Source organism: Diabrotica virgifera, chromosome 8 (genome assembly GCF_917563875.1).
Source record: "Diabrotica virgifera virgifera chromosome 8, PGI_DIABVI_V3a".
Taxonomy (NCBI): domain Eukaryota; kingdom Metazoa; phylum Arthropoda; class Insecta; order Coleoptera; family Chrysomelidae; genus Diabrotica; species Diabrotica virgifera.
Window position 1 is genome coordinate 223,489,815 of NC_065450.1, and position 27,609 is coordinate 223,517,423.

The 27,609-nt window shown below is 32.6% G+C and overlaps 2 protein-coding genes across 2 annotated transcripts; one reads left to right on the forward strand and one right to left on the reverse strand.

The window, feature by feature from the left end:
- The first annotated feature begins 202 nt into the window (after nucleotides 1-202).
- Nucleotides 203-1,252, forward strand: LOC126890342 (uncharacterized). The gene is made up of 2 exons (XM_050659214.1): nucleotides 203-429; nucleotides 1,060-1,252. The coding sequence occupies exons 1-2, from the start codon at nucleotides 203-205 to the stop codon at nucleotides 1,250-1,252; spliced, it is 420 nt and encodes a 139-aa protein (XP_050515171.1).
- A 4,447-nt stretch (nucleotides 1,253-5,699) lies between these two features.
- Nucleotides 5,700-25,780, reverse strand: LOC114341543 (uncharacterized). The gene is made up of 4 exons (XM_050657520.1): nucleotides 25,690-25,780; nucleotides 19,544-19,833; nucleotides 9,927-10,110; nucleotides 5,700-5,918 (listed from the first exon to the last, which is right to left on the reverse strand). The coding sequence occupies exons 2-4, from the start codon at nucleotides 19,822-19,824 to the stop codon at nucleotides 5,715-5,717; spliced, it is 669 nt and encodes a 222-aa protein (XP_050513477.1). The 5' UTR covers nucleotides 19,825-19,833; nucleotides 25,690-25,780; the 3' UTR covers nucleotides 5,700-5,714.
- Nucleotides 25,781-27,609: the final 1,829 nt, after the last annotated feature.

Below are 27,609 nucleotides of genomic sequence, written 5' to 3' on the forward strand. Positions count from 1 at the left end.
GTGTCTGTAGATGCAGTACTACCATAACGTGACACAGGGTGACAAACAAAATTTCGACCAATCACGTGCCGAATTTCATACAATTTTCGATACAAGAACTTGCATAGTGTCATACAGGGCACAAATGTACGTACAAGAAATGATACATGAAAATGTATACAAGAAACGATATCAGAAACGATATTAGAAATGATACAAGAAAATGCATAGTGTCATACAGCCTTTAGAATGCGCGGTTAAAAAACTGGACTGCGCCAACAAGGGAATAAGCATAGACGGAAAGCAACTCAAAAATTTCCGGTTCGCTGATGATATTGTCATAATCGCTGACGACATCAACGAAGCAAACGAAATGCTCACAGAGCTTGCAAAAGCAGCTGAAGAGGTTGGTTTGCAAATAAACAAAGATAAAACCAAAATAATGACTTGGTGTTAGGAGCATCTAACTTGGTGTTAGGAGGATCAATAACACTCGAAGACAATACATATAGAAGAAATAAGTCAATATCGATACCTCGGACACGACATCAAAATTTCTAGAGACAATCTGACCCAAGAGATAGATAGAATGATTGGTCTAGGCTGGGTAGCATATGGCATATACCATATGCCAGCATATGGCATAATATCATGGCTCAAGAACTCGAGGGAATGGGTGGAATGCAGAGATTTCAAATGAAATCTCACATGAAAATTAAAATGAAAAGAATAGAGAAAACAGCAAAAGAAGAAAGAACTGATATAAGTGCACTAAGAAATCCAGAAATCAGAGAAAATATCAAAGAAAGAATTAACGAACGTCTAAACACCGTACAGATTGAGGGGGAATACAATGAAGAAAATATCAACAAAATCTGGGAAAAAAGATTGGATGACAGACGAAATACTAAACTTAATAAACAAAAGAAGAGCATATAAGGACAAAAATAAATCGTTATAACAGCAAACACAAAACGAAATACGGCGACAAATTCGCATAGCAAAAGAAAATTGGTTAAAAGAAAAATGTGATGAAATAGAAACGCTACAACATAAACATGACAGCTTTAATGTACACAGGAAAATAAAAGAATTAACTAGAAAACCAGAATACAAACAAAATATAGGAGTTGATGAAAAGCGAGACATAGAAATGGATACAGAAAACAAATTGATGGTATGGACAAACTATATAGAACAGCTGTTTAACGACAACCGAGACACAATAGATAACGAATATTTCGTTGAAGAGACTGGACCAGAAATAACATAAAGTGAAGTAGAACACACCATTAAAGAAATGAAAACTGGGAAGGCTGTAGGACCGGACGAAATACCGACAGAAATATTGCAACTTATAGCCGACTGCAATATACATGTAATAGGGAACTTGCACTAAAAAATTTTTTTGCATAAAATTGTTAATTTATGTTTAAAAATGTTATATTCAAAATATTACGTCTTAACAATGAATAGTGTACGTACAACATCTGATCAAAGTTCCGCGCCTAAAATTTCCGTTTCAAACAACTTCAAAAGCGAGAGCTGGGGTCTGACGTCACAGGCCACATTTATCATTTTCGCCCGTTTGCTTTGAATGCAGTTTGCCATTGCCAGTTGTGCGTGTCGAATAACTGTGACGTTTGCTCGGTATTTATGTTATTGTATTTAGTGTAGTTTAGTGTATTTAGTGTGTAATATACTTTATCAAAATGGAAAACAAATCTGCGCAATATAAGTACTGTATAGTGCCTGGATGCACCTGGATGCATAAAAAGTTCTTTTTTATGAAATTACTTTTGTCGTTTCTTGTGTTGAAAAAAGAAACAAGTAACTTAAAAATAAACAAAACTTAGTAATAAAAGTAAGAGTAACTAAAAAGTATTGGTGCTACTATAGTATGCGGTCTACAGTCATGTTTCTACTATAGCTTGCGGTCTACTGAGGGATGCTGTGTGAGTATACCCTATTCCACGAACATACGCCTGTTTTGGATTACTTCGCCAACGAATATTTTACTGTGCAAAATAAGAAGAACGAAAGTAAATTGCAAATTACATTGTTGTTTATTGGAATAATTATTAGCGCCATTTACTTTCGTACTTCTAGTAAAATATTCGTTGTCGAAGTAATCCAAAACAGGCGTATGTTCGTGGAATGACCCATATAAGCTGAGATGATAAAAATATTAACTTGTAAAATTACAATAATGATTCTTCTTATTTATGCGTATTATTAACTTTGTAAGGCTAATGAAAGGCTCCAGTAGGTACTAATAAACATTACAATCAAATATAATAAACTTCATAAAAATTTAGTTTATTTATTATTATGCAAATTACACCGTAATCTTTTCCAGGATATACGAAATCCTTCGATTAGAGTTAGGTAGATGAAACCCACGGGGAAAACCGTTTACTATAATACATATAATGGTACCAATTTCAGTTTTAAACTAAGCTGATTGGGGAACTACTTACAATATATAAGATGAACATAAATAATACGTAGGAATATTCAATTACAGACGATTAAAATGAACTGTTGTACTTAATCGCTTTCTTTTGAAAACCCCTCGTGAGTAATAATACTTATATGTTATAAACACATTAGTAATTTCTAAAGATTTATAAATTTGACTTTAAAGTAAATAAACTGATTGTAGAACTATGCAAGAATACAAATAATAACTGGTAATATTCATTTAAATACGATTAAAATGTAATACATCCGTAATACCTAATCGTAGACGTAGATGACTGTGGCCTCTGACGTCAGACCAATAGAAGGACGTTCAAGAGCCTCCTAAGATAATTGAATTTTATAGCATTTTCAAAGCGCCGTAATTAGCATACGGGTTAAAAATATTTGTTTTTTCGCATGCAAGCGTTTTAAGATCATGTTACCTTATGTTTTTTAATATTATTTTAATATTTAAAAATTTATGCAAGTTCCCTATTGTCGAATTATTTAATATCATATACAGAACAGGTATATTACCTAAAGAATGGCTTCTATCAACATTCGTGACTATACCGAAAAAGAGAAACGCCAGACAATGTTGCGAACACCGTACCATCAGTCTAATGTGTCACATACTCAAAGTATTTCTAAAAATTATTCATCGTAGAATATACAAAAAGTTAGAACAAGACATTGGACAAACTCAGTTCGGATTTAGAAATGCTCAAGGAACCAGAGAAGCATTATTTGCAGTAAATGTGCTAATAGAGAGATGTTTAGATGTAAACCAGGACATCTATGCTTGCTTTCTAGATTATAACAAGGCATTCGATACGGTGAAACATAATCCGTTAATAAAACTACTGAGAACAAAGAACATCGACACACGGGATATAAGAATAATAAATAATCTGTATTATGAACAAGAAGCTGTCATAAGAATAAATAATTTAAACACCAATGAAATAAAAATCAAAAGAGGCGTTAGACAGGGTTGTGTCTTGTCGCCATGACTGTTTAATGCATACTCAGAAGAAATATTCAAAAAAGCATTAGCAGATGAAGTAGCAGGCATAAAAATAAATGGCCTACCCATATGTGAAATTAGATAAGCCGATGACACAATACTAATAGCAGAAACTATTACAGATCTACAAAGAGTTTTAGATAAGGTTGTTGCAACGAGTGATGAATTTGGTCTGTCACTAAACATAAAAAAAAACGAAATTCATGGTTATATCAAAGAAAAATATTAGAAACATCAATCCACACGTAAATAATAAGACGATAGAACGAATTCAGAATTATAACTATTTAGGGACAAACATTAGTGAAACAAACGATTATACCAAAGAAATCCGAATAAGAATAGAAAAGGCTAGAAGTACATTCCCTAATATGAAACAAATATTATGTAGTAGAGACCTCAGCCTAAATCTTAGAAAGCGAGTACTAAAATGTTATGTATTTTCTGTTCTTTTATATGGTGTGGAGACATGGACTCTAAATAAACAATGCCTCAATAGATTGGAAGCATTTGAGATGTGAACGTATCGAAGAATGCTGAGAATCTCCCGGACAGAGTGACCAATGAGGAAGTACTAAGGAGAATACAGAACAGCAGGGAGATACTGGATTCCATCAAAATAAGAAAACTTCAATACTTAAAATTGTTGACGGCAGTCATAAAAGATAAAATCGAGGAAAAAGCGAATATGGCAGATGAACAGCAAGGCTCCCGGAAGAACCGCAGCACAATAGATGCAATTTTTATTATCAGGCAAATAGTAGAAAAGTCTATTGAATATGGAAAACCAGCATACATGTGCTTTGTAGATTTAAAAAGTGCTTTTGACAGGGTGAGGCGAAATGATATCTTAAATTTATTACAAGCTGAACAAATAGACCACCAGAAAATAAGGCTAATTAAGGAAATTAACAAGAACAACAAGACCAGAGTTATAATGTCAACAGGAGAAACAGAACGCATAGAACTAAAGGGAGGAATCCGCCAAGGAGACTCGCTCAGCCCATTGTTATTCAATATGATGATAAATCAAATAATTCAGAAAACGACATGGATACCACATGGGAGCGCATAAAATCACGATACTATGTTATGCCGATGATGCAGTACTAATTGCTGATAACGGGGATGACCTACAAAGGCAGCTCCACACTTTCAATCTCACAGCAAATAAATGTAATATGAGAATATCGGTAGAAAAAACTAAATGTATAGGGATAAGTAAAGAGCCGCGTAGATGCAAGTTAGAAATAGACGGCAAAATTGTAGAACAAGTAATGAAATTCAATTACCTAGGAGTAGAGATCACTAGTGACAGGAATATAAGCGGCAAGAGTAAGTGGTTGCCTCCGAGAAACCATATGGAGAAACAAATATCTGACCATGGAAATCAAAATAAAAGTATACAAGACAACAGTAAGACCTATCCTAACATATGCAGCGGAGACAGGGACCGATACAAGAAAGACGAAACAACAAATCAACAATATCGAAATGAAAGTATTAAGATCAATAGCGGGCATATCATTAAGAGACAGACAAAGCAACATAAGTATACGAGAACGTTGCAAAATTCAAAATATTAACTGGTGGATAAAAACAAGAAAGAAAAACTGGAACGAACATGTAAATCGAATGGAACCAGATAGATTAGCGAACATCTGTAAAAACAACAAGCCGTATAGCAGAAGACCCGTTGGAAGGCCGCCAAAAAGGTGGAAAGACAATGTACAGTCAACAACAACTGAAACAGAATAAGAGGCAGACAAACAGGAGTAATCCTAGTCGCGCGAAGAAGAAGAAGAAGACAATACTTGGGTCATATAACACGTGGTGACAGATACGAATTCCTAAAATTAATTATGCAGGGAAAGATTCAAGGAAGGCGCAGCATAGGTAGGAGAAAAATGTCCTGGCTGAGAAATCTCAGAGAATGGTTTGGATGCAGCTCAACTGAACTCTTTCGGGCTGTAGTGTCGAAAGTGAGAATAGCAATGATATTCGTCGCGGAGATGGCACGTACAGAAGAAGAAGAAGAGATTTCAAAACTGAATAGAAGATGGCACTCAATAAGAAGAATAAAAAAATGAGTTACCAATATTACCAGACAGTTGGGGCTAGAATTTGTGAAACGAGTATACCACGATTGGTGTATCCAGATCTCAATGTATAGGTTGGCTTCAAGTCGTCTCAGCTTTGGTTAGTCTCTATATCTTGGTCTTTGTATGTTTGAGTTTTTTATTTTTTATTTACTGTTTATTAACATACTTACCCTCCTTACAATATCCGGGTCAATAATCGCAACCAGAATATTGATTAATTGTGCCAGAAAAAAGTTCCCGTTAATAAAATGCAATCCTATAAATGGATAAGGCAGACCCCTTCCCAAATACGTAAAAAATTTTCTTAAGGACTCTGGCCATAGTTTGAAAACATGCATAACCCCAAACTAAAAATAAAATAAATAAATTAATATTAATATAACTAGGGAGCGGATTTATATGCGATCAATTTTGATGAAATATGCGCATATATATGCAGTAAAAAATTACGAAATATGCGCAAGATATGCACAAAAATTCAAAAAATGCGCATTTCGAGAAACCACAAATTTTCTGTTCTATTTTATTCTAGGGGGTTCTTTTATAAGGAGGGGCGGCTATCTTATTTATTATCTTTTAAATAAAATCATTGTTTTTTATATATGCAATTTATTCACATTTTTACAAAAACTGATACCAATAGTTACCTATTTAAAATAAAATAACAATATTACTATATATACACAAAGCATCAAAATTAACCCACCACCTTTAAAATGGGACATTTTGATGTCTCGTAATTCCTAAACCTGTTGTCCAATTTGAGAGATTTTTTTAGTACATTATAGCTTTATTCTTTAAGAATATCGATGTAATAATATTATTGCTAAACAGGTAAGTATCATTGTATACCGGGTGTAACAATTATAGTGTGCTTTTTTCTCCAAGTTTGGAACACCCTGTGGAATATTCTAGCGTATATAATATATTTAAATTAAAACTTAACTATAGCCTTAGGATTTCTTAACATTTTGATTTTTAGTTCATTCGCTAATGTTAAATAATGAAAAAGTTAGGTACGTTAACAACTGGCCATGTTCGTCAACAGTAGAGGGTGATTCTAAATAGGTGCGACAAACTTTAAGGGGTAATTTTACATTTTAATGTTTGCTTTATAAACATATGTCAGCAAATGCTTTGTTTCCGAGATACGTGATGTTGAATCTTCTCTGACAAACTGACGTTTTATTTATTTCTCTAAAACTGGTCGAGCTATGCAAATAAAATTTGGTAGGTTTTAAGAGGTATCTATAGCGCATTTTTTGGCATACAATTAAAAATTTTATTTTCACCATTGGCGTGCATACTGGTATAAAATTTTTAGATACATCCCGTATGCACGCCAATGGTGAATATAAAATTCTTAATTGTACGTCAAAAATGCGCAATAACTACCTCTTAAAACCTACCAAATTTCATTTGCATATCTCAACTGGTTTTACAGCAATAAATAAATAGTCAGTTTGTAAGAATAAATTCAACATCCCGTATCTCGGAAACGAAGCATTTGTGAACATATGTTTATAAAGCAAACGGTCATTATTTTTTTATGCAGAATTACCCCTTAAAGTTTGTCGCACTTATTTAGAAACACCCTGTATTGATGAATAACATGGCTAGTTGTTAAAGTACATAACTTTTTTATTATCCCATATAATCGAATAAATCAAAAAGCAAAATATGAAGAAGACCTAAGGCTACTACAGTTGAGTTTTAATTTAAATATTTTATATACGCTAGAATATTCCACAGGGTGTTCCAAACTTTGAGGAGAAAACACACTATCATTGTTACACCCAGTATACAATGACACTTACTTGTTTAGCAATAATATTATTAAATCAATATTCTTGAAGAATAAAGCTTTAATATACTGAAAAAATCACTAAAATTTACGACAACAGGTTTAGGAAATACGAGACATCAAAAATGTCCAATTTTTAAGGTGGTGCGTTAATTTTGATGGTTAGATCTTCGATTATAATTCACTACAATGTGTTTTTCCAAATTTTTTATAAGGAAACATTTTCTTTGATCAGATAAAATATTTTTATAACTTGAAAAACTCCTTTCAACATTAACAGAAGAAATTTGGGCGTATTTAAAATAACTTGTTAAAGCCGAAAATTCTGCACCAAAATCAATTTCAAAATTTCCATTAAAAATTTCGCATATGTCCTCCAAAGTTGTAAAGCCGTTTAAAGATGGGATCTGATCTAAAGCATGAATATTGCAATTTCTGTTAGAAAATCGTAAAACTATGGTTAAAGGTGCAAATTCTCTTAATAGGGGATTTAAAAGAATCGCCAGAATTATAGGTACCTACTAAATTGGGATAGAAATTGTACTAAATGTAATAAAAGTAAATAAAATTCGGCTTTCCCGGTAAACCATCCTTCATCATTTTAACATCCTACAATCATTTTATAACGGCGTTATATGCACTATAAGTACTTTGTGTAAATATTGGATATTTTCTAAGAAAAAATGAAAAGGCAGTGAATGAGCCATCTCTCTTCAGGTAGTTTTCGAATTGATACAACAGCTTGTGCGGGGAAATATTTTGTGTTGAATTAAAAAATTTAAATTTTTTTTGGACTTAAATGTTTTTAAATATGCACAAAATATGCATGTTTCTTTAAAAATACGCAAAACTTAGTAAAGTTCTCAAATATGCGAAATATGCATGCAATATGCATTTAGCATAAAATCCGCTCCCTAAATATAACAAAGCATAAAACAATAACTCATAACTCATAAAACATCATCATCATAAAACATCATCTTCTTCTTAAAGTTCCATCTCCTATCGGAGGTTGGATACCAACTTTGGTCACTTTGTTGGCTGCTGCTCTGAACAGTTGTAACGAACTACAGTTAAACCATTCTCTAAGGTTCCTCAGCCAGGAGATGCATCTTCTTCCTATGCTTCTGCTTGTTTGGATCCTTCCTTGCATAAAAATTCTCAGCAACGCATATTTTTCTCCTCTGGTAATGTGACCCAAATATTCCAGTTTTCTTGTTTTTATACTGTTCATAATTTCTAACTCCTTATTTAAACTTCGTAGCACTTCAACATTGGTAATCCTTTGAACCCACTGAATTTTCAATATTCTTCTGTAACACCACATTTCGAACGCTTCTATTTTTCTTATGTGTTTTCTCTTCAATGCCCAAGCTTCCATTCCGTATAGTAATATAGAAAATATGTAGCATCTTAGAGCCCTCAATCTGAGGGTCAACTGAAGGTCTTTGTTTGTAAGCAGTGTCTTCATTTTTATAAATGCTTGCCTTGCAGTCTCAATTCGGACTTTAATTTCTTTACTTTGGTCATTTTTGTCATCATCCCAAGTTCCCAGATATTTGTATGTCTTTACTTTTTCTATTTGGGTTTGCTCTAGTATTAACCTTTCATTTCCTTGTTGTCTTTTTGAGACAATCATAAATTTAGTTGTTTTCTTGTTTATTTTGAGTCCATATCGAATGCAATAATCGTTAATTCTATTTAACAATTCTTGTAGAGATTCCAGGGTGTCTGCCATTATAACGGTGTCATCAGCGAATCTTATGTTCATCATTAAAACATCATCACTTAATATTAAAAGAGGAGTACAGCAGGAATGCCTCTTGTCACTACTGCTTTTCAACGTTTATTCAGAAAGAATTTTCAGAAATAAACTTTCTGAAAAACAAGAAGGAATAATTGTGAAAGGTGAAGTCATCAATAATTTGAGATATGCGGACGATACAGTACTCCTAGCTTCTAGGCAAAAAGATCTGCAAACACTACTTGATAGTGTCGTTGAGAGTTGTAGGGAGGCAGGTCTGGATCTGAACATACCGAAAATCAAAATTCTCGTAATAAGTAAACAAAAAGCATATAAAACCGTCTATATAATACATGTAAATAATACCAAACTTGAGCAAGTTGATAAAATCGTTTACCTTGGACAGCAATTAAATTGTGACGCAGGAAGTCATGGCGAAATTAGATCTAGGATAGAACAGGCCAGAGCCGTTTTAGAAGGATGTCCAAGGTGTTATGTATCAGAGATCTAAAATTGGCATTGAGGATCACCTACTTTGCTGCTATGTGTTCTTGGTCTTACTTTATGATGTCGAGTCCTGGACTGTATTTCCTGTACGTGCCTTTTCCAGGCGTATCCTTATCTCTAGTGAGTGGTCCCAAGATTCATCAAGATTACTTCCAAGGTACGTTATTTTTGTTACTCTTTCCAGATCTATTCCGTCGACATTGACCTTCACCCTACTTTTGCCTACGCAAAAACGAACGGCACCTTGGTGAGAAGAACGAAAGATCTATATTATTATCTAGATTATAATATTATTATTACCCCTTTCAAATCCGCTAGTATAATAACCCCATCGGGAGGGTGGGTGTGATGTTCTATATCAAAGAGCATTAATGACGCTGTCATGATAGGATGTAGTTCAAAGCTAAAAAAATCAGTGTCTCTGACACTAGCATATAGAACAAGATAGTTATCTTCTGTTCTTCTTGGGATGCTTACAAGTCTCCTAAAACAGAAAACTGTAATGTACACATGTTTATGGATGGAGATTAAGAACGTTTTAAGGAGGTTACTCACTGGAGCCACTTTCTATTATACAAGTATCATTAGATTTAACAAAGTAAATCCTTATTGGAAACCAAAGAGGCACTTTTTGTGCTAAATATCCTTTAAAAAATGCCGCAATCAAAGAAAATATGTATTTGCATGCTTCGTGGACTTCGAAAAGACATTCGATAAAGTACAACGTGTAAAATTAATGCAGCTGCTAAAATATACAGGGTGTTCAGAAACTCTACCGACAAACGAAGACAGGAGATTCCTCAGATAATTTTCAGACAACTTAACTTAATTCAGCTGGTCAGAAAATGCTTACTAAAACCAAAGGAGCTAGAGCTATTTGAAGATGGCGTCTGGTAATTAGTTTTTCTTAAATATCTCCAGAACGCTTCTATTTAGAAAAACGAAAATAGGTGCACATATTTATTCTCCAGAGATAAATCGATTCCATCTATTGCAAATTTCTAGTACCGGTCATAGGCGTCCGTTTTGGGTAGGGCAACAGTTATATTATCGCACAACTTTTTTGTTTTTAATTTTTAGGAATTTTTGTGTCTGGGTTATTAAAATGTAAGGTATTATAGTACTAAAAGGAACTCTTATTTTAAATCGATAGGATGAAAATTTTTCAATGTTGTTCTGAAGCTATTTCCTTGTGGCATTTTTATAATCAATTATTTATAATGGGAAATTAGCCACAATTTACCAAAAAAAAAAAAGATTTTATTAACGTTTCGAAGCCCAAATCGGGTTTCAATAAATAAATATAACGCAGTAAATATAATAATTATAATTTCAATATATTTCAATACTTAAATATAACGCAACTCATAAATATTGACGATACCATTTTAAAGTCTTCTACTTTAAAATGTATAATATACGTCTCAATTGCCAATATAAATGAGTCAGATTAAATAAATTATTAGAAGAATATTTTACTTAGCAACAACATTTTTGTTTAATTAGTAGTATCTTGTATTTTGACAACGACACCCGATTTGGGCGTCGAAACGTTATAAAATTATTTTTTTGGTAAATTGTGGCGAATTTCCCATTATAAATAGTTGAAAATTTTTCGTTTTTTGAATATCAAAAAAAAATATCAACAAAAAACTATTTAGAAAAACGAAAACTGGTACGTTTATTTATACTCCGGAGATGAATCGATTTCATAAATTGCGAATTTAGAATACCGGTCATATGCTTCCGTTTTGCGTAGGTCAACGGTTATTTTATCGAATAACTTTTTTGTCTTTAATTTTTAAGAATTTTTGACACTAGATTATTAAATTATGAGGTATTCTAGTACTAAAAGTTAGTCTTGCTTTAAGTTGGTAAAATAAACCGTTTTTTTTTGAAAATTTTTTTCAATTATTTTTTTCAAATTCAGGAAAGAAAAATTTTCACATCGATTTTTCTAGAAAACGGTGTGTCCTACCGACTTAAAACAAGAGTACCTTTTAGTACTAGAATACCTCACAATTTAATAATCCAGTATCAAAAACGCTTAATATTTAAAGACAAAAAAGTTATGTGATAAAATAACCGTTGCCCCACCCAAAACGGACACCTATGACTGGCACTGGAAATTCAGAATGGATAACATCGATTTATCTCTGGAAGATAAATACGTGTACCAATTTTCGTTTTTCTAACTAGAAGCGTTCTGGAGGTATTTAAGAAAAACTAATTACAAGACGCCATCTTCAAAGAGCTCTAGATCCCTTAGGAAGCATTTTCGGACTAGATGAATTTGGATAAATTGTCTTAAAATTATCTGAGGAATCTCCTGTCTTCGTTTGTCGGTAGAGTTTCTGGACACCCTGTATAGAAATAGATGACAAAGATATTCGAGTCATTAAAAATTTCTACTGGAATCAAACTGCTATCGTAAAAATTTGAAGATAACTACACCGACGAAATCTCTATACAACGAGGAGTTAGACAAGGTTGCATTTTGTCGCCAACATTGTTCAAAGTTTACTCGGACCAGTTATTCAAAAAGGCACTTGAGAGACAACCGTATGGAATAAAAACCAACGAGGAACCAGGCGCGTAGATAGGTTTTTTTTCTATGGGGTGTACTTAGTATCTTATTTTAAGTGCCGAGAGCAATTTTTTGCGCCAGGTACCACGCTCAAACAGCTAGGTAAATTTGAACTTTTATTTAAGTTTATTTACACAAGTAAATACAGAAGTAACAAAAAAAATCATTGAAAACCTGTCTATATCAGTCAATAATAAAAAAATACAAGTCAACATATAATTAAACAAACATAACACGAACTCATTTTATGCTTCTTAGGGGGGGGGGTACTGTCCCCCAGTACCCCCCCTTATCTACGCTGGTGCGAGGAACTACTTAATCTAATTAGGTACGTTGACGAAACAGTAATTCTGTCAGAAAATATGTATTGAAGATTTCCAAATTCTGTTTGATCGAATTCACGAAGTAGGAGAGAAAATGGGCATTAAAATAAACTCAAACAAAACAAAATTTTTATTCCTTGGTCGTAACCCACATCCAGATGCAGAGCTTCAATGAAATGGAGTTCAAGTCGAAAAAGTTCACCAAATGACGTATTTTGGGAACTGCCATTACGGACCAAATAGATTTAGACATAGAAATAAAACAAAGAATTGGAGATGTTAAGCCACAATGACGACCTCTCGTGGATTTGTCTAAATCCACGAACATCATTGTCAGCATTTTGGAAAATCAATAAAGTGAGAAATTTAGTAGTCCCATCGATTATTCTACCAAGCAGTCGAATGAAAAAGAAGGTGTTCCTTCTAAATTTACTCCAAATATTCTGCAACACAACATACAAATAAGAACACTTTTGATAAAAGGTTTGTAAGCTTTTAATTAAATGTATTAATAAGGGCGATTAACAATTGAGATATTTTAACGCGTGAGCGGAGCGAGCGCGTTGATGTTCGAGATTGTTAATCGCCATTTTAATTCACAAGTTCGTTACAAAACTTTTCCGTCGACCGTACTTTTCAGAAATAAAGATATATCCATCTTTGATTTTTCAAATACACAGAATTTTAAACAATAAATTAAATAATGACATACATGCAATGACAGATAGTACTAACAGCGGCTACTTGATTTTAAATTTTTTAGTGGGAATATGAAGAGGTATATGTTTGGTTGCCTACACCACAGGTCACTGCCAATCACAGAGCGTTTAATTAATGTATGCAAGCAATGTATGTTGTGTTGCCTATAATGAAATCGTTCATTAATAGAAAATCATTCATTAATAGGGGTCATTAATCAATAATTTTGAGGGTGTTAAAATTGATCATAAATGGACGGTCGACGGAAAAATTTATTAATTATATTGATTTTCGAAAATACTGACAACAATTTGACATTAAAAACCCCCATTATAGTAGGGCAATAAAAAAAAGGCATCAATTTTAGTTCCGCCGAAATCCACAAGAGGTCGTCATGCCAATAGCAATGACTAAAACTACTTTTTTTTTGAAAATTAAGCTATTTCTTCGCAATAATCACCTCAGTTTAGAACTAAGACAAATAATGGTTAAGTCCTATATTTGGTATGTATTTTTGTATGGTGCAGAAGTGTGGACACTAAAAGTGTCGACCATGAATAGAATTAAAAGATTGGAAATGTGGGTTTATAGACGAATGCTGAAACTATCTTGGACACCAAGAAAAACTACTGAGGAACTAGTAAGGACTGTCAACAAAGGTAGAGAACTGCTAGAGGGCTGTTAATCATCAAAAAATGTCTTATCTGGGACATATAGTGATAGAAAATCGATATAGAATACTAAAACTGATCCTTAAAGGCAAAATAGAGAGCTGTAGAAATGTAGGAAGAAGTTTCTTGGTTAAAACAAATTCGTGAATGGACTCAGATACAAATGTAGGACAATTATTCCATTTTGAAGAAGATCGAGAAGATTTAGCATTGGTGATCGCCAACGTTAGATAATTCTGATATGACACGTGAAGAAAAATGCTTATTTTCCATATCGCACACCTAGATCTAAAGAGAGTTAAGTCAAAAAAGCAATTTTTTCAAAAAACACGAAAAACTGTTTTCGGTGTCCATGTAAACTGCGGGAGTGTTTTGTTTTTATGATTTGCTTTATTTATACACCAGAATATTATGTTGAAGTACTTTAATGTTTAATACACGTTTTAAGGCTAAAAATCGACATTTTTGAATTATTTCCCTTTTGCTTATTAATATATTTATAGACTAAGAGCCGCTATAGGTGAAAATTCTTAATCATTTTAGGCACGACGGGACCCTATAACTTAAATAGTAGAACCTAAAAGAAAACGTTTGAACACTGTGCCGTCACTTTTCAGTGGCACATGCGTCTACAGTGGCGCATCAAACTTTCCACTTATGGACGGGATACATAAATTAAAAAATACCCTCCCTAATTACCAGAATTTAATTTTTTTCATTTTTTTAAGTTTTATGTGATTAAGACATAAGATTCATCGTAATTTTAACCCACCACCCCCTTCTCCCAGCCCCCACCATCAAAAACTTTATTTTTCGATTTTATTTTTTTTTTGGTGGGATGCAATCAATTTTAAAATTTCAAAAAATTTACACGCGTAGTTAAGGGTTTTATAAAGCACGTCTATTTTTTATAGACCTGTAGGTTGAGTGTACATAACTTTAAAAAAATTTTAAATTTTTTTTTTGAAAAAAAGTATATAACTTTTTTTTGGGGATAGCTGCAGATCTAATTTTTTCTTAGTCTTATGTATTTTATCAAACACTATATTTCTAATTTTTTTCAGATTTTTCTGTAACGTTGGTCACCTTCAAAAATCCAAAAAACTGTTTTTAAAGGGGTTTTGGGGGGTTTGAACGTGTTTTTCTGATTTTTAAATATTCTAGAGAACTCAGTTACTTCAAGTTACATATAACCTATAAAAACAAAATTGATTTGATATATTATAAAGTCTATGAAATAGGGAAAATCCCCCAAAACCCCCCAAAAAACAGTTTTTCGGATTTTTGAAGGTGGGGAGACTTACGGAAAAATCTGAAAAAAATTTAAAATATAGTGTTTGATAAAACACACAAGATTAAGAAAAAATTAGACCGGCAGCTTTTCCTCAAAAAAAGTTATACGCTTTTTTGAAAAAAAAATTTCTTTTAATTTTTTGAGGTTATGTAAACTCTACCTATGGGCCTATAAAAAATAGGCATGTTTTACAAAAGCCTCAACTATGCGTGTGAATTTTTTGAAATTTTAAAATTGATTGCATCCCACAAAAAAAAAATAAAAACGAAAAATGAAGTTTTTGATGGTGGGGGCAGGGGGAAGGGGGTGGTGGGTTAAAATCACGATGAATCCTATGTGTTAATCACATAGAACTTAAAAAAATTAAAAAAAAATTAATTCTGTTAGTAAGTTCTGTTAACTTTTAATTTATTTATCCCGTCCATAAGTGGAAAGTTTGATGCGCCATTGTCGACGCATGTGCCACTGAAAAGTGACGGCACAGTGTTCAAACGTTTTCTTTTAGGTTCTACTATTTAAGTTATAGGGTCCCATCGTGCCTAAAATGATTAAGAAATTTCACCTATAGCGGCTTCTTTCTATTATATTTGTTATACTAACTTGAGTTAAGCCTGTATTGGTGAATTAAGTTTGTAGTTGCCTCTCTTTTGAAGAGGCATTGTTCATTTAATTAGAACGAAGTGACTTTTTGGTTGGATAATGATTATTGTTTTCTTCTTAAATCGGCTTGAATAATACCTAATTTTGTTTTCTTCGAATATGCTGTTTTTATCGCTTTATTGCTCAAATCAAGAGTTTATTTGAAAAATGCCTTGCATATTTGTATTTTGGATCCATTAATCTCGAAGTAAAAGGGATTGTTGGGAGCTCTAAAATTGTGTGTACTTAAGTACCGATATTTAGACTTTATTTGTTGCGAGTGGCGTACTAAGAATTCTTTTTGCTTTCCAAGATCACCGAGGGCCCAATATTCATCAAAGTTCTGTTGTCTTGACATCTTGTCCACTTTATCTTTGCATTTTAGGCGACATTTGTCTCCACAGGGTGGTCCAACAATTCTTGCTAGAATTAGTGTTTTAGATTTTGACAGGGTAGTTTATCTATCTCAATATCAGTAGCAGTTTCAGGAACCATAACACCTTCTGGGCCAACTTTGTCACTATCATCTTCGGTATCCGATGCACTGGAGCTGCTGCTGCTGGATCAAGTTGCCGATGATGATGAAGGTACGACCTTAGGTGGGTGCGCATTTTTGTTTAACAATTGCAAATTAGGATCTTTATCTTAGTTGTCAATATCACTTTCATCGCTCCAAAGAAGTAAAATATAATAGTCCGGGGCTGCTGTTTAGACGTGCTAGGGATAGATGTATTAACCGGTGTCAAAACAGCATGAGTTTCTTTGGATGGAACTTTATCACTTGATGACATCTTCAAGTTATCTTCCACGGTTGCATGTTGACTAGAAGTTATAGGAGTGATATTTTATTTATACTGTTCTTCTACCATACTTACTAGCAATCGCCGGCGATTCATTGTTTTCCTGAAATATTCAATGTTTATTTTACTAACTTACAGAGTTATGTGCCACAAATCAATTTAGAAAGCCCACAAAAAACATTTTTTTTAATCTTTTTGGCTATGTTGTAAAGATACATTTGTCAGAAACCATCTAAACGGATCCAACTTGAAAAATTGGCAGTAAAAGAAGAACCAGTATTGTTAATGATAAGATAAACGTTAAACTGTAATACGACCTACAAACTCGAATCGTCAATAACGAAATAAGTTTATTTTGATAAGATTTTACAGAAAAAAGGAAGTATCAAATATGACTCAGCAAAACAGACACAACTACAATATCGAAAATGTTTCAAGAGTAGGGTAACAACTAAAAATAAAAATAAAATCTTTAGTTACCTTGCCAGCGATACATGTTTAACTCAAATTGTTGTATCCTTGTAATTAGCACTAACCATTTAAAAGGTGACAACTCAAAATATTACTGCTTCGAATTTCAACTAAACAGGTACAACTCAAAATAACACCATATTTTTTACGGAGGACACTTGCACTCCGCTTGTAATTCTGATTATATCTAGCATTGTTCCCATTTATGCGCGGTGGGATCTGGCTCGCTCGTTTAACAAAAGAGACTCTAGGTGCCATCTAGCGTTGAATTTTGCACACATTTTTAAATCTCTTTTATTGATCGATAGGTATCCGTACAGGGAATTAAATGGTGAGCTTAACTCAATTTCACATATCTTTGACTTAACTCTCTTTAGATCTAGGTGTGCAATATGAAAAGATTGCTGTACTCATTGGACTTAAATAAAATTTAAAAAATGGTTATACCCAGTTTATGGGCATGAAGATAACTCAAGATGGAACACTCGATGCTGCTATAAAAGAAAGAAATATATAGGGTAGAAAAGCCATATTCATGATTAACGGCATTCTTATTGGGACCAAACAATATCTAAAGCGAACAAACAGTTCAAATACAATACCATACTTCAAAGTGTAATCACATATGGCAGTGAAGTTTGGCCACTGAAACAAAGAACAGAGAAAATATTACTAGTAACAGAAATGGACTTCTGAAGAAGAGCAACAGGCAAATCAAGGAGAGATCGGATACCAAATGAGAGAATAGGAGAAATGATGGGAGTCACACATACAATAATTGATGGCATAAAAACAAAATAACTAATATGGCAAGGCCATGTACAGAGAATGGCAGATGGCAGCATCCTTAAACAGATTTTGGTATGGACACCACAAAAGAGAAGGAAAATTGAAAGGCAGAGACGAAGCTGGAGGGAGGGAATTGAAGAGAAGACTAGAGGAAAGAGAAATCTCTCCAGGTCTATGGTTAAACGGTGTCGCGAAAAAAGGTCGCCAACAATTGGTCGAGCGAAAAAATGTCGCGCACATTTGAGCGCGTATCAAAAGGTCGCCGGCGAAAAAACAGCGCCGACGAAATAAGGTCGCGTGCAATTGATCGCGCGAAAAAAGATCGCGTCATGTTTTACATTATTAAAACCATTCAATTGGTTTTCAAAAAGGTTCTAAAGAAATTCTATTTGCATACTTTAACTTTATGCATTATGAGCCGATTAGTCTTGGAATTCCATCTAATTACTTTTTAATGTATTTTGGATGTATAAGAAGATGGGAAAAATAACGTATATCTAAATACTTTTTAATGTATTTTGGATGTGTAGGAAGATGGGAAATATAGGAGAATGGGAAATTATTTCATATGGTATTTTCAGGTTATTCAAGTGAATATACTTGAAAATTGAACAATTTTTAACATGAAGAAAGTATTTTTTTTGTTCTACGTGAATAATTTTAATATATGGATCTAAATTCAGAAAGGTATTAAAATTAAAAAAACTTTTAAACACGCCAGTTACTAACTGCCAGTCCTAAGCCTGGATAAAGTGTGAAGGAAAGTTAAAGTATGCAAATCTGTTATTAATATAAATGTATTCTTTAACTATGATATCTTCAATAAGTACTCACCAGTGACAATGTATTAATGAAATTGTGCCTGTTATATAATTTTTAACCACAATATCATTATTTTATTTGGGAAATTTTATTTTAATAAAGATGGTAGCCCTTATCCTACCCTATCTATATGTAGTATATACCCTGTAAAATATATTAAGCTTATATTAAAACTTACTCTTAAATAACCAAGGGTAAATTTTGCGACACTGCCAAGTCGTGAAATAATACCTCTAGGTACTTTCCCTACAACATTTACAGTTAAAATTACCTTAATTCGACCATTAAATTGGTCGAACATTTTACATGATCAATTTCAAATAGGATTATTTACTTCCAATTATTTTCCTATTATTTAAAGTGGAAAATAAAACTAAAGTCATTTAGAAGTCAATATTGGGTTGACGAAATATTTTTTACCAATAGGTTAAAATGACTAATAAGAAAATATTTAACTGTTTGGGTCATTATTTAACAGCAATCCTTTAGTTCTATTGCATCATCTAAATCTGACCTAAGCCTGGATTAAGTGTGAAGGAAAGTTAAAGTATGCAAATGAAAACATATTTTCTGACGCGATCTTTTTTCGCGCGATCAATTGCACGCGACCTTATTTCGTCGGCGCTGTTTTTTCGCCGGCGACCTTTTGATACGCGCTCAAATGTGCGCGACATTTTTTCGCTCGACCAATTGTTGGCGACCTTTTTTCGTAGATCCTGGTTAAACTGAGAAGAATGACGGTTAGTAGTCGACAGGCGTCGGAGAATGCTGTAAACCGATAGTAGGATAGTAAAAAATGTTTATTATAGTGGAAATACTTACAATGTATTAAGAGCCTTTTGAATATCTATTCTTTCAAGATTTCTGCCATCAAACATCTCAGGTGCCTCGTATCTTAAGCCGTAATGAGATTTGATACACTCTTTCGTCAGATCGATGTCATTTTGTCGTGACATTAAAAACAGAGCAATCAGTTCATCGTGTATTGAAGATGGTATGTATGATTCAGTGGTTGTGGGCAACCACTGCTTAATAACATTAATATGTTGTATAGAAGTTCTTTTTTTCGCAAGCAAATCTTCAATGGTAAACCTAAAGTTCATCTTTTATGCCTGGAAGTATCACAATTATGTTAGTACCTATGGTATATGATTAGGTACACGGTACACTGCTACTAATGATGTATAAATGGTTTCAATATAAAATACAAACACTTTACTTACTGTATTGAACTAGGTATAGTACGTTCTTTAACGGTAAAATATTGCAAAACCTCTAAATTTTAAAGAACCGCTTGGATTGACATGAAATTTGGCATACATATAGCTAACAAGTCAAAGAAAAAAAGTGATATTGTGCCGATATGTGCTTTTGCCCTGGGGGTGGTTTTTACCCCCCCTTGGGGGTGAAAAAAATATTCGTCCAAAGTAAGTCCGGAAATGGATGAACTGACTAATTTTAGGTAATCTTTGCTCTATAGAGTTTTTTCACTAAGACAATACTTTTCGAGTTATTTGCCAGTGAATATGTTCATTTTTTCAACAAAATAACCACGCTTTTAGACGGTTCTTCGCAAATAACTCAAATAGTAATAGGTCTGGATCCCGCGTATGAAAAAAAAGTTGATTAATAGCAAGCTGAAAATTTGTTAATAGCTTAAGGGTGTCTAGTCGGATAAACTTTGATATATGGGAACACTGTAACAGGGGCAGTTTTAATTGTGGAACAGGTTAAAAATTTGGAACGGTCAGAACACGAAAATGGCACATTTATTTTGTCCGACAGAACAGACATAAACTCTCCGAACAGAGATTAAACTCTCATGCAAAAATCAGACTGCTATTTATCACCTGTCATAATTCCTGTCATTTGACATATTCTACATGTTCCACTCATTAAAACGCCAATTTGGTGATAAATAGCAGTCTGATTTTTGCATGAGAGTTTAATCTCTGTTCGGAGAGTTTAAGTCTGTTCTGTCGGACAAAATACATGTGCCGTTTTCGTGGTCTGACCGTTCCAAATTTTTAACCTGTTCCACAGTTAAAACTTCCCCTGTTCCAGTGTTCCCATATATTAATGTTTGTCCGACTAGACACCCTTAAGCCAATAACAAATTTTCAGCTTGCTATTAATCAACTTTTTTTTCATACGCGGGATCCAGACCTATAAGTATTTTGTCGAAAAAACATTCTTAGCAAAAATATAGACTGTAAAATTTTTTAAAAAATGGTGTATATATCACGTCTCTATACCTAGTAGAAGCAGAGTTATAGCTAATGAAAAATAGGTTCATATTCGTCAAATTCCAAATGGAATATTTTAACGTGAAATAATAAAAAATGAAGCACATTTCGGGGAAAACTCATTACAACTTATTTAAAGTGTTTAAAAAAAGCTTCATTTTGGTTTTATAAAAAAACTTTCTAGCATCAAAAGTAAACAAGTTACTCTCAAAATAAAGTTAGTCCCTTTTTTTTGTAAAAAATCGGGAAAATCACCCTCTAATTAGTATCTCAAATGAACTTAATCGTTACGACTTCACAAGTTTCTTGACTCGTGTATGTATTGTTTATACAATCTGTAAGTTTCATCGGTTTAAAGTCCTTATTTTTGAAAGGGCTGTAGCTAAAAGGGGTTGAACGAGTCACTGATCACGAATGTATGCAAATTTAGAAACACCAAACAAATCTTTATCAATTTTTGTCTAACAGAAAAACAAAAAAATACATGATATTCAGAAAAGCAATGCTGACTTTTTTTTTGGTTTTCGAGACTTTTGGTATCTATTTTTAAGTTATTTTGAAAAAAAGCATATTTTTCAAAATTAAAATATTTAAAAATTTTACTTTAAAACGAAATTTTTTCAAAAATAAGCACTTTGAATCGATGAAACTTACAGATCATATAAACACAACATAAGTAAAATAATTTGTGGAGTGGCAACGATTAATTTCATTTAAGTTGCTAATTAGGGGGTGGTCTTCCCGATTTTGTTTTGCCAAAAGGGACCAACTTTATTTTGAGCGTAACTTGCTTAAATTTAATGCTAGAAACTTTTTTATAAAAACAGAAATAAAGCTTTTTTAAAACACTTTAAAAAAAGTTATTATGGGTTTTCCCCAAAAAGTGCTTAATTTTTTGAATATTTCACGTCGAAATATTCTATTTGAAATTTGGTGAATATGAATATATTTTTCATTGCCTATAAAATCTGGTTCTACGAGGTCCAGAGACCTAACGCGTACGCCATTTTTTTACTTTTTTACAGGCTATATTTTTGCTAAGAACGTTTTTTTCGACAAAATAATTACTTTTCGAGTTATTTGCGAAAAACCGTCTAAAAATGTGGTTATTTTGTTGAAAAATAAACATATTCACTCGCAAATAACTCGAAAAGTGTTGACTTGGCAAAAAGCTCTATAGAACAAAAGTTACTTAAAATTAGTCAGTTTCCGGACTTATTTTGGACATATATTTTTTCACCCTCAAAAGGGGGTGAAAGTCACCCCCAGAGCAAAAGCACACATCGGCACAACATCACTTTTTTTCTTTGACATGTAAGATGTACGTATGCCAAATTTCATGTCAATCCAAGCGGTTCTTTAAAATTTAGAGCAAAAACCGTGAAAGAATGGACTAGTAGTAGGAGCAGTCAAACTCAAAAGAGTGCAGAAAAATAAATTACAATTATCGAACGAAGAACAAACGATCAAACAGATTAAAGAAGTATCTATGTAGTTCAAAATGTAAAGCATAAACACCTAAAGGCAGATAAAATTAATCAGGAAAAAATCTGTGTACGACAGATGAGATCCTACATATATATTAAAAAAGAAAACCCAAAAATGATCCAGACAGATATAAAACTATATACAGGGTGACTCATGAGGAACTGTACATACTCCTACCTCGTATAGAAGCTCTTATGGGGAATAACAAATGACCATTAAAAAGTGTCTGCTCCCCTTGTTTAATAATATACAGGGCGAGTTTCGGATTTTGACAGAAATTTATATTCGTCATAATTTTTAAACGGTCAGATCGATGTGTCTTTTATTTTGGTCAATGGTTACACTATTACCAGCTAATCAACTGATTTATTCAAACTAGAAAAAAATCAGGTCCGGCTTTAATTCATACTAGTCCGGCTATATAGGAATAGGGGTCGTGTGGCACCTCATTTGAAATGGTGTTCAATTCTCTATTCAGTAATATAAACATTAATATCATTATTTATATAGGGTGGCCAAAATAATAATTTTTGGATTAAGCCGTCAGAAAATAAAAGAAAATGTTTATTTGGCAAATAAACATGGCTTTTCGCTTATACTAAATGTTTAAACTGCCAAGAGGTATGTGGGAGGCAGTTTTGTGATTTAATTTAAGCGAAAAGAAATGTTTATTTGTGAAATAAACATTTTTTTTCTGTTTACTGACAGCCGTACAATGTATTGTGAGTTAAATAAATTACATCCATTCTTCTTTTTGCGTCAATTAATTTAATTAAAAAATTATTTTTTTAGTCACCCTGTATAAATAATGATATTATAGTTTATATTACTGAATAGAGAATTGAACACCCTTTCAAATGAGGTGCCACACGACCCCTATTCCTATTTAAAAAAATCATTGATCACGTCATCACGTTCAGATGGATGACGTCACTAGTATGAAATATATGCCAAACAATTGTAATTTAAAAATAAAAATCGACCGGTTTCAGGGATTTTTCTCCAAAGTCGTCCATTTTAGAGAAAATAAATTTATTCCAGAATTTAGATCCTCTCTGTATAAATTGTTTCAATGTACAACACAAATACTTTAATTACTATTTAATTATATATATTTAATTATATTATATTGAGCTAGATAGAAAATGGAACAGGCCCTCTACTTCTATGAAAGATAGGACAGGCCTTCTATGAAATATGTAAAAAAACTAATCACCTAAAGATAGTGGCTAAACTTAGTTAATTTCACAATTATGTTTAAGTATCGAAATATTTATATTACACCATTAGCCCAGTAAATGAACGGAAAATTCGGCGATACCGTGTAATTTTCAGGGGCAACTCCGAATTGCATGAAAATTTGGCTTTAGGTTCTACTTACCCTCCACTTCAAAGTTGAAATTGTGCCGTCGGTTGCTTTTACTTCTGACTGTCACCCCTTCTCGGGGGTGAAAAAACATACGTTCAAGATAAGACCGGATATGGATAAATTGCCTGATTTTAAGCAACTTTTGCTCTATAGAGTTTTTAACGTAAGTCAATATTTTACGAGTTATTTGCCATTGAAAATGTTGATTTTTCGACAAAAAAACTACATTTTCAGACGGTTTTTCGCAAATAACTCAAAATGTAAATATTTTATCGAAAAAAATACCCTTAGCAAAAGTGTAGCTTATAAAAAACCCAAAAAAATAGTGTATCAGTAAAGTCTATCAATCAAATAAAAACAAAGTTGCAGCTCATGAAAAATACGTTCTTATTCGTCTAATTCCAAATCGAATATTTCAAGGTGAAATCACCGAAAAATTAAGCACTTTTCGGAAAAAACCCATTTAAACTTTTTTAAAGTGTTTATAAAAAGCTTTGTTTTAATTGTTAACAAAAGTTTTACCATTAAATATAAGCGAGTTACGCTCAAAATAAAGTTGGCCCTCTTTTTTTTTGTAAAAAGTCATGAAAATCTTGCCGTGTTTAGCTCCCCAAATGAAGTTAATCGCTACCGCTTTACAAACAATTTACTTACCTATCTATTTTTTATATGATCTGTCAGTCTCACCGGTTTAAAGTGTTTATTTTTGAAAGGGTTATAATTGAGAAAGCTTGAATGGGTCACTAATCACGAGTGTATGCAAATTTTGAACAGCCATATCTTAACTAAATTTTATCTTACGGAGAAACAAAATGAAGCTACCATATTTATAATAGCAAAACCTACATTTTTTTACTCGTTAAGATTTTTCTTATCACTAATACTTTTTAAGTTATTTTGAAAAAATGAAAGTTTTCAAAAATTTTTAGAAAAATTTTTTTTAATATAAAACCAAATGTTTTTAAAAATAAGCACTTCAAACCAATCAAACTTACAGGTCATATAAACAATACATATACAGTTAAAATAGATGGTAAAGCCAAACGATTAATTTCATTTAGGGTGCAAATAGAGGGAGATTTTCACGATTTTTTTTACCAAAAACAAAGGGGCCAACTTTTTTTTTCAGTGTAACTTGTTTATTTTTGATGCTGTAAACTTTTGTAAAAAACAAATAATAAGCTTTTTTCCATACTTTAAAAATGTTAATAAGGTTTTCCCGAAAAATGCTTCTTTCTTCGGCGATTTCGCGTTGAATTATTCGATTTGGAATTAGACGAATAAGAACGTATTTTTCATGAGCTACAACTTTGCTTCTACTCAATTTGTAGACTTTACTGGTACACCATTTTTTTCGTTTTTTTATAGGCTACACTTTTGATACAAATATTTTTTCTATAAAATATTTACTTTTTGAGTAATTTGGGAAAAACGGTATGAAAACGTAGTCTTTTTGTCGAAAAATCAACATTTTAAATCGCGAATAACTCGAAAAGTATTGACTTACGTAAAAAACTTTATAGAACTAAAGTTGCTTACAATCGGTAAATTTATTCATTTCCGGGCTTATTTTAAACACGCGATTTTCACCCCCTGAGAAGGGGTGACTTTCACTCCCCAAGTAAAAGCAACCAATGGGACAAATTCAACTTTGAAGTGGGGGGTAAGTAGAACCTAAATCCAAATTTTCATGCAATTCGGAGTTGCCCCTGGAAATTACACTCCAAAATGGTCGTTTATTGGGCTACATGTTGAAGACTATAGAACAAACAATAAAAGAAAATATAATATACAATAATAGCAATATTGGAAACAATCTGGCTTAAAAAACTAATATTTTATTAGAAAAACAATAGAATATTTACCTTTTGTAAATTTGTCTTCTGCTCTCTACTTTATTAGTGCATTATACGATATCTTTGAAATCAATGACGTAACAGAAATTTTAATCTCCGTCTTCATAGGGATATCGTAGATTTTTGTTGATAAGATAAGGGAATTGTTATCGATATTTTTGTTAAGCGTGTTTATTAGACCGGGCAGTATCGTCGCCCCCGCTAGCGAAATTATTCCGATTCGATTTTTTGCACAAACTTACTCAAAAAGAGGTTCTTATAACATATCCACAGGGTGCCGGGCGGTGCCGTGGTCGAAAAATTGTTTAAACAAGTTTTTTTAAAAAAATTCACAAAAATAATTTTTTTATTTCGAAAAATTTTATTTTAGATAATTTGGGTAATTCTGAGCAAAAAATGCCCCTTGTCATTTTTCCCTAAAATTGATTATTGTCGACTTATATGCGATTAAAAATTTGAAAAATTAAAAAATATTCAAGTGTCCGTAACTTCCTTTGTAATAGACACTAAAATTTGAAATTTTGCAGACATATATGGTACTTTATTATCTATTATCATAAAAATTTTTACCTAAAATATGGCTTCCGGTTAAACCGGAAATGAAAAAAAATCTTAATTTTTTTAGATACGCCCTATATATTTTTAACGATTTTGAAAGAACGCAAAATTACCTTTCCAATGACATAAAACTCGTTGCCGTAGCTCAAAAACTCGAAAAGTTACAGTAAATAGAAATTTTGCTATAATCTTGTGTGTGTCCTCTCTCAAGCTATGATAGCAGAGCATTATTATAGGGCAGTCAATGAGGGTATTTGGCTCCGAATTCCATCCTACTACATCGATGTACTTGATATTTTCACAGAAAGTAGGGAATTGCTCAAGAAACAAAATCTACCCTATATACTATGGCGCTTTTTATCTTGGAGCGGTTCCCACCCCTTCAAGGGGGTGGAAAATTTGTTGGTCAAAATAAGCACGAAAGTGGCTAGAGAACCTATTTCTAAGCAAAAACTGGTCTATACTTTTTTTTGAGAACTCAATACTTTTTGAGTTATGCGTAGTTGAAAATTGGCCATTTTTATTGAAAAATGACACCTTTTCGAGCGGTTTTTTGTGAATACCTTAAAAACTATATATCGAACTAAAAACACTATATCAAACATTTTTTAGATTATAAATAACAAAGAGATTCGTTCCTTCGTAAATGTTCTATTTATAATACAAAAAGAGATATGGTAGGAGAAAAGAGTTTGTTTTTTGGTGTATGCTCAAATTGGTGTATTCAACTTGAAATAACAGAGGAACGGTAGGTTTTAGGTGTATAGTGCTACCAACGCCTTTTGTAGTGTTTGAAAAGGCCTTTAAAACGAGCACCGTTAAATGTCGGTTACATTCAAACTAAGCGAGATATGGTGCAAAAAAAATATATGACTAATGTACTTTAAGGAAAAATGAGAAGTACATACATTTAACCCCTTATCCACCAGAATTTAAATGCATTGTTTTTCTTCTGCAATACCTTTTAATATAGTGTTATTTCCACGTTCAAAAAGTTGAACGGGTTTAAAATGAATGGTTTTTGTAAGAAAATGTGATCAAATTAAAGAATGCATTTTTAAATTTTCTTTAAAATCTTGCTTTTTCTCCATGTAATTCGAAAATAAAAATGTTCCACCCCCGAGAAGTGGTGGGAACCGCCCCCATGATAAAAACGCCATAGTATATAGGATAGACATTGAATTAGGAGATTGGGCTACTCCCAAAATTTCATTAAAATCCATAGGATAGAATTCGGAGGTAATATCTTGTTCTTAATCTCGCGCATTGACTGGCGTAATAGAAATGGAATGAAATGCAAATATTGTAAACTATTAATTTCTCAGAAAAATGAACTAATTTGAAATGAAAGTATGACTATAATATTCTATT

What these genes read in the sequence shown, in the direction of transcription:
- LOC114341543 (XM_050657520.1), bottom strand. Translation starts at nt 19,824, where the DNA reads ATGAACTTTAGGTTTACCATTGAAGATTTGCTTGCGAAAAAAAGAACT. An exon ending in CAAAAGGCTCTTAATACATT is followed by an intron (nt 10,111 to 19,543) that starts GTAAGTATTTCC and finishes TTTCTGTTTTAG; the next exon opens with GAGACTTGTAAGCATCCCAA. An exon ending in TACTAGCGGATTTGAAAGGG is followed by an intron (nt 5,919 to 9,926) that starts GTAATAATAATA and finishes TTTTATTTTTAG; the next exon opens with TTTGGGGTTATGCATGTTTT.
- LOC126890342 (XM_050659214.1), top strand. Translation starts at nt 203, where the DNA reads ATGCATAGTGTCATACAGCCTTTAGAATGCGCGGTTAAAAAACTGGAC. An exon ending in AAAACCAAAATAATGACTTG is followed by an intron (nt 430 to 1,059) that starts GTGTTAGGAGCA and finishes TAATGTACACAG; the next exon opens with GAAAATAAAAGAATTAACTA.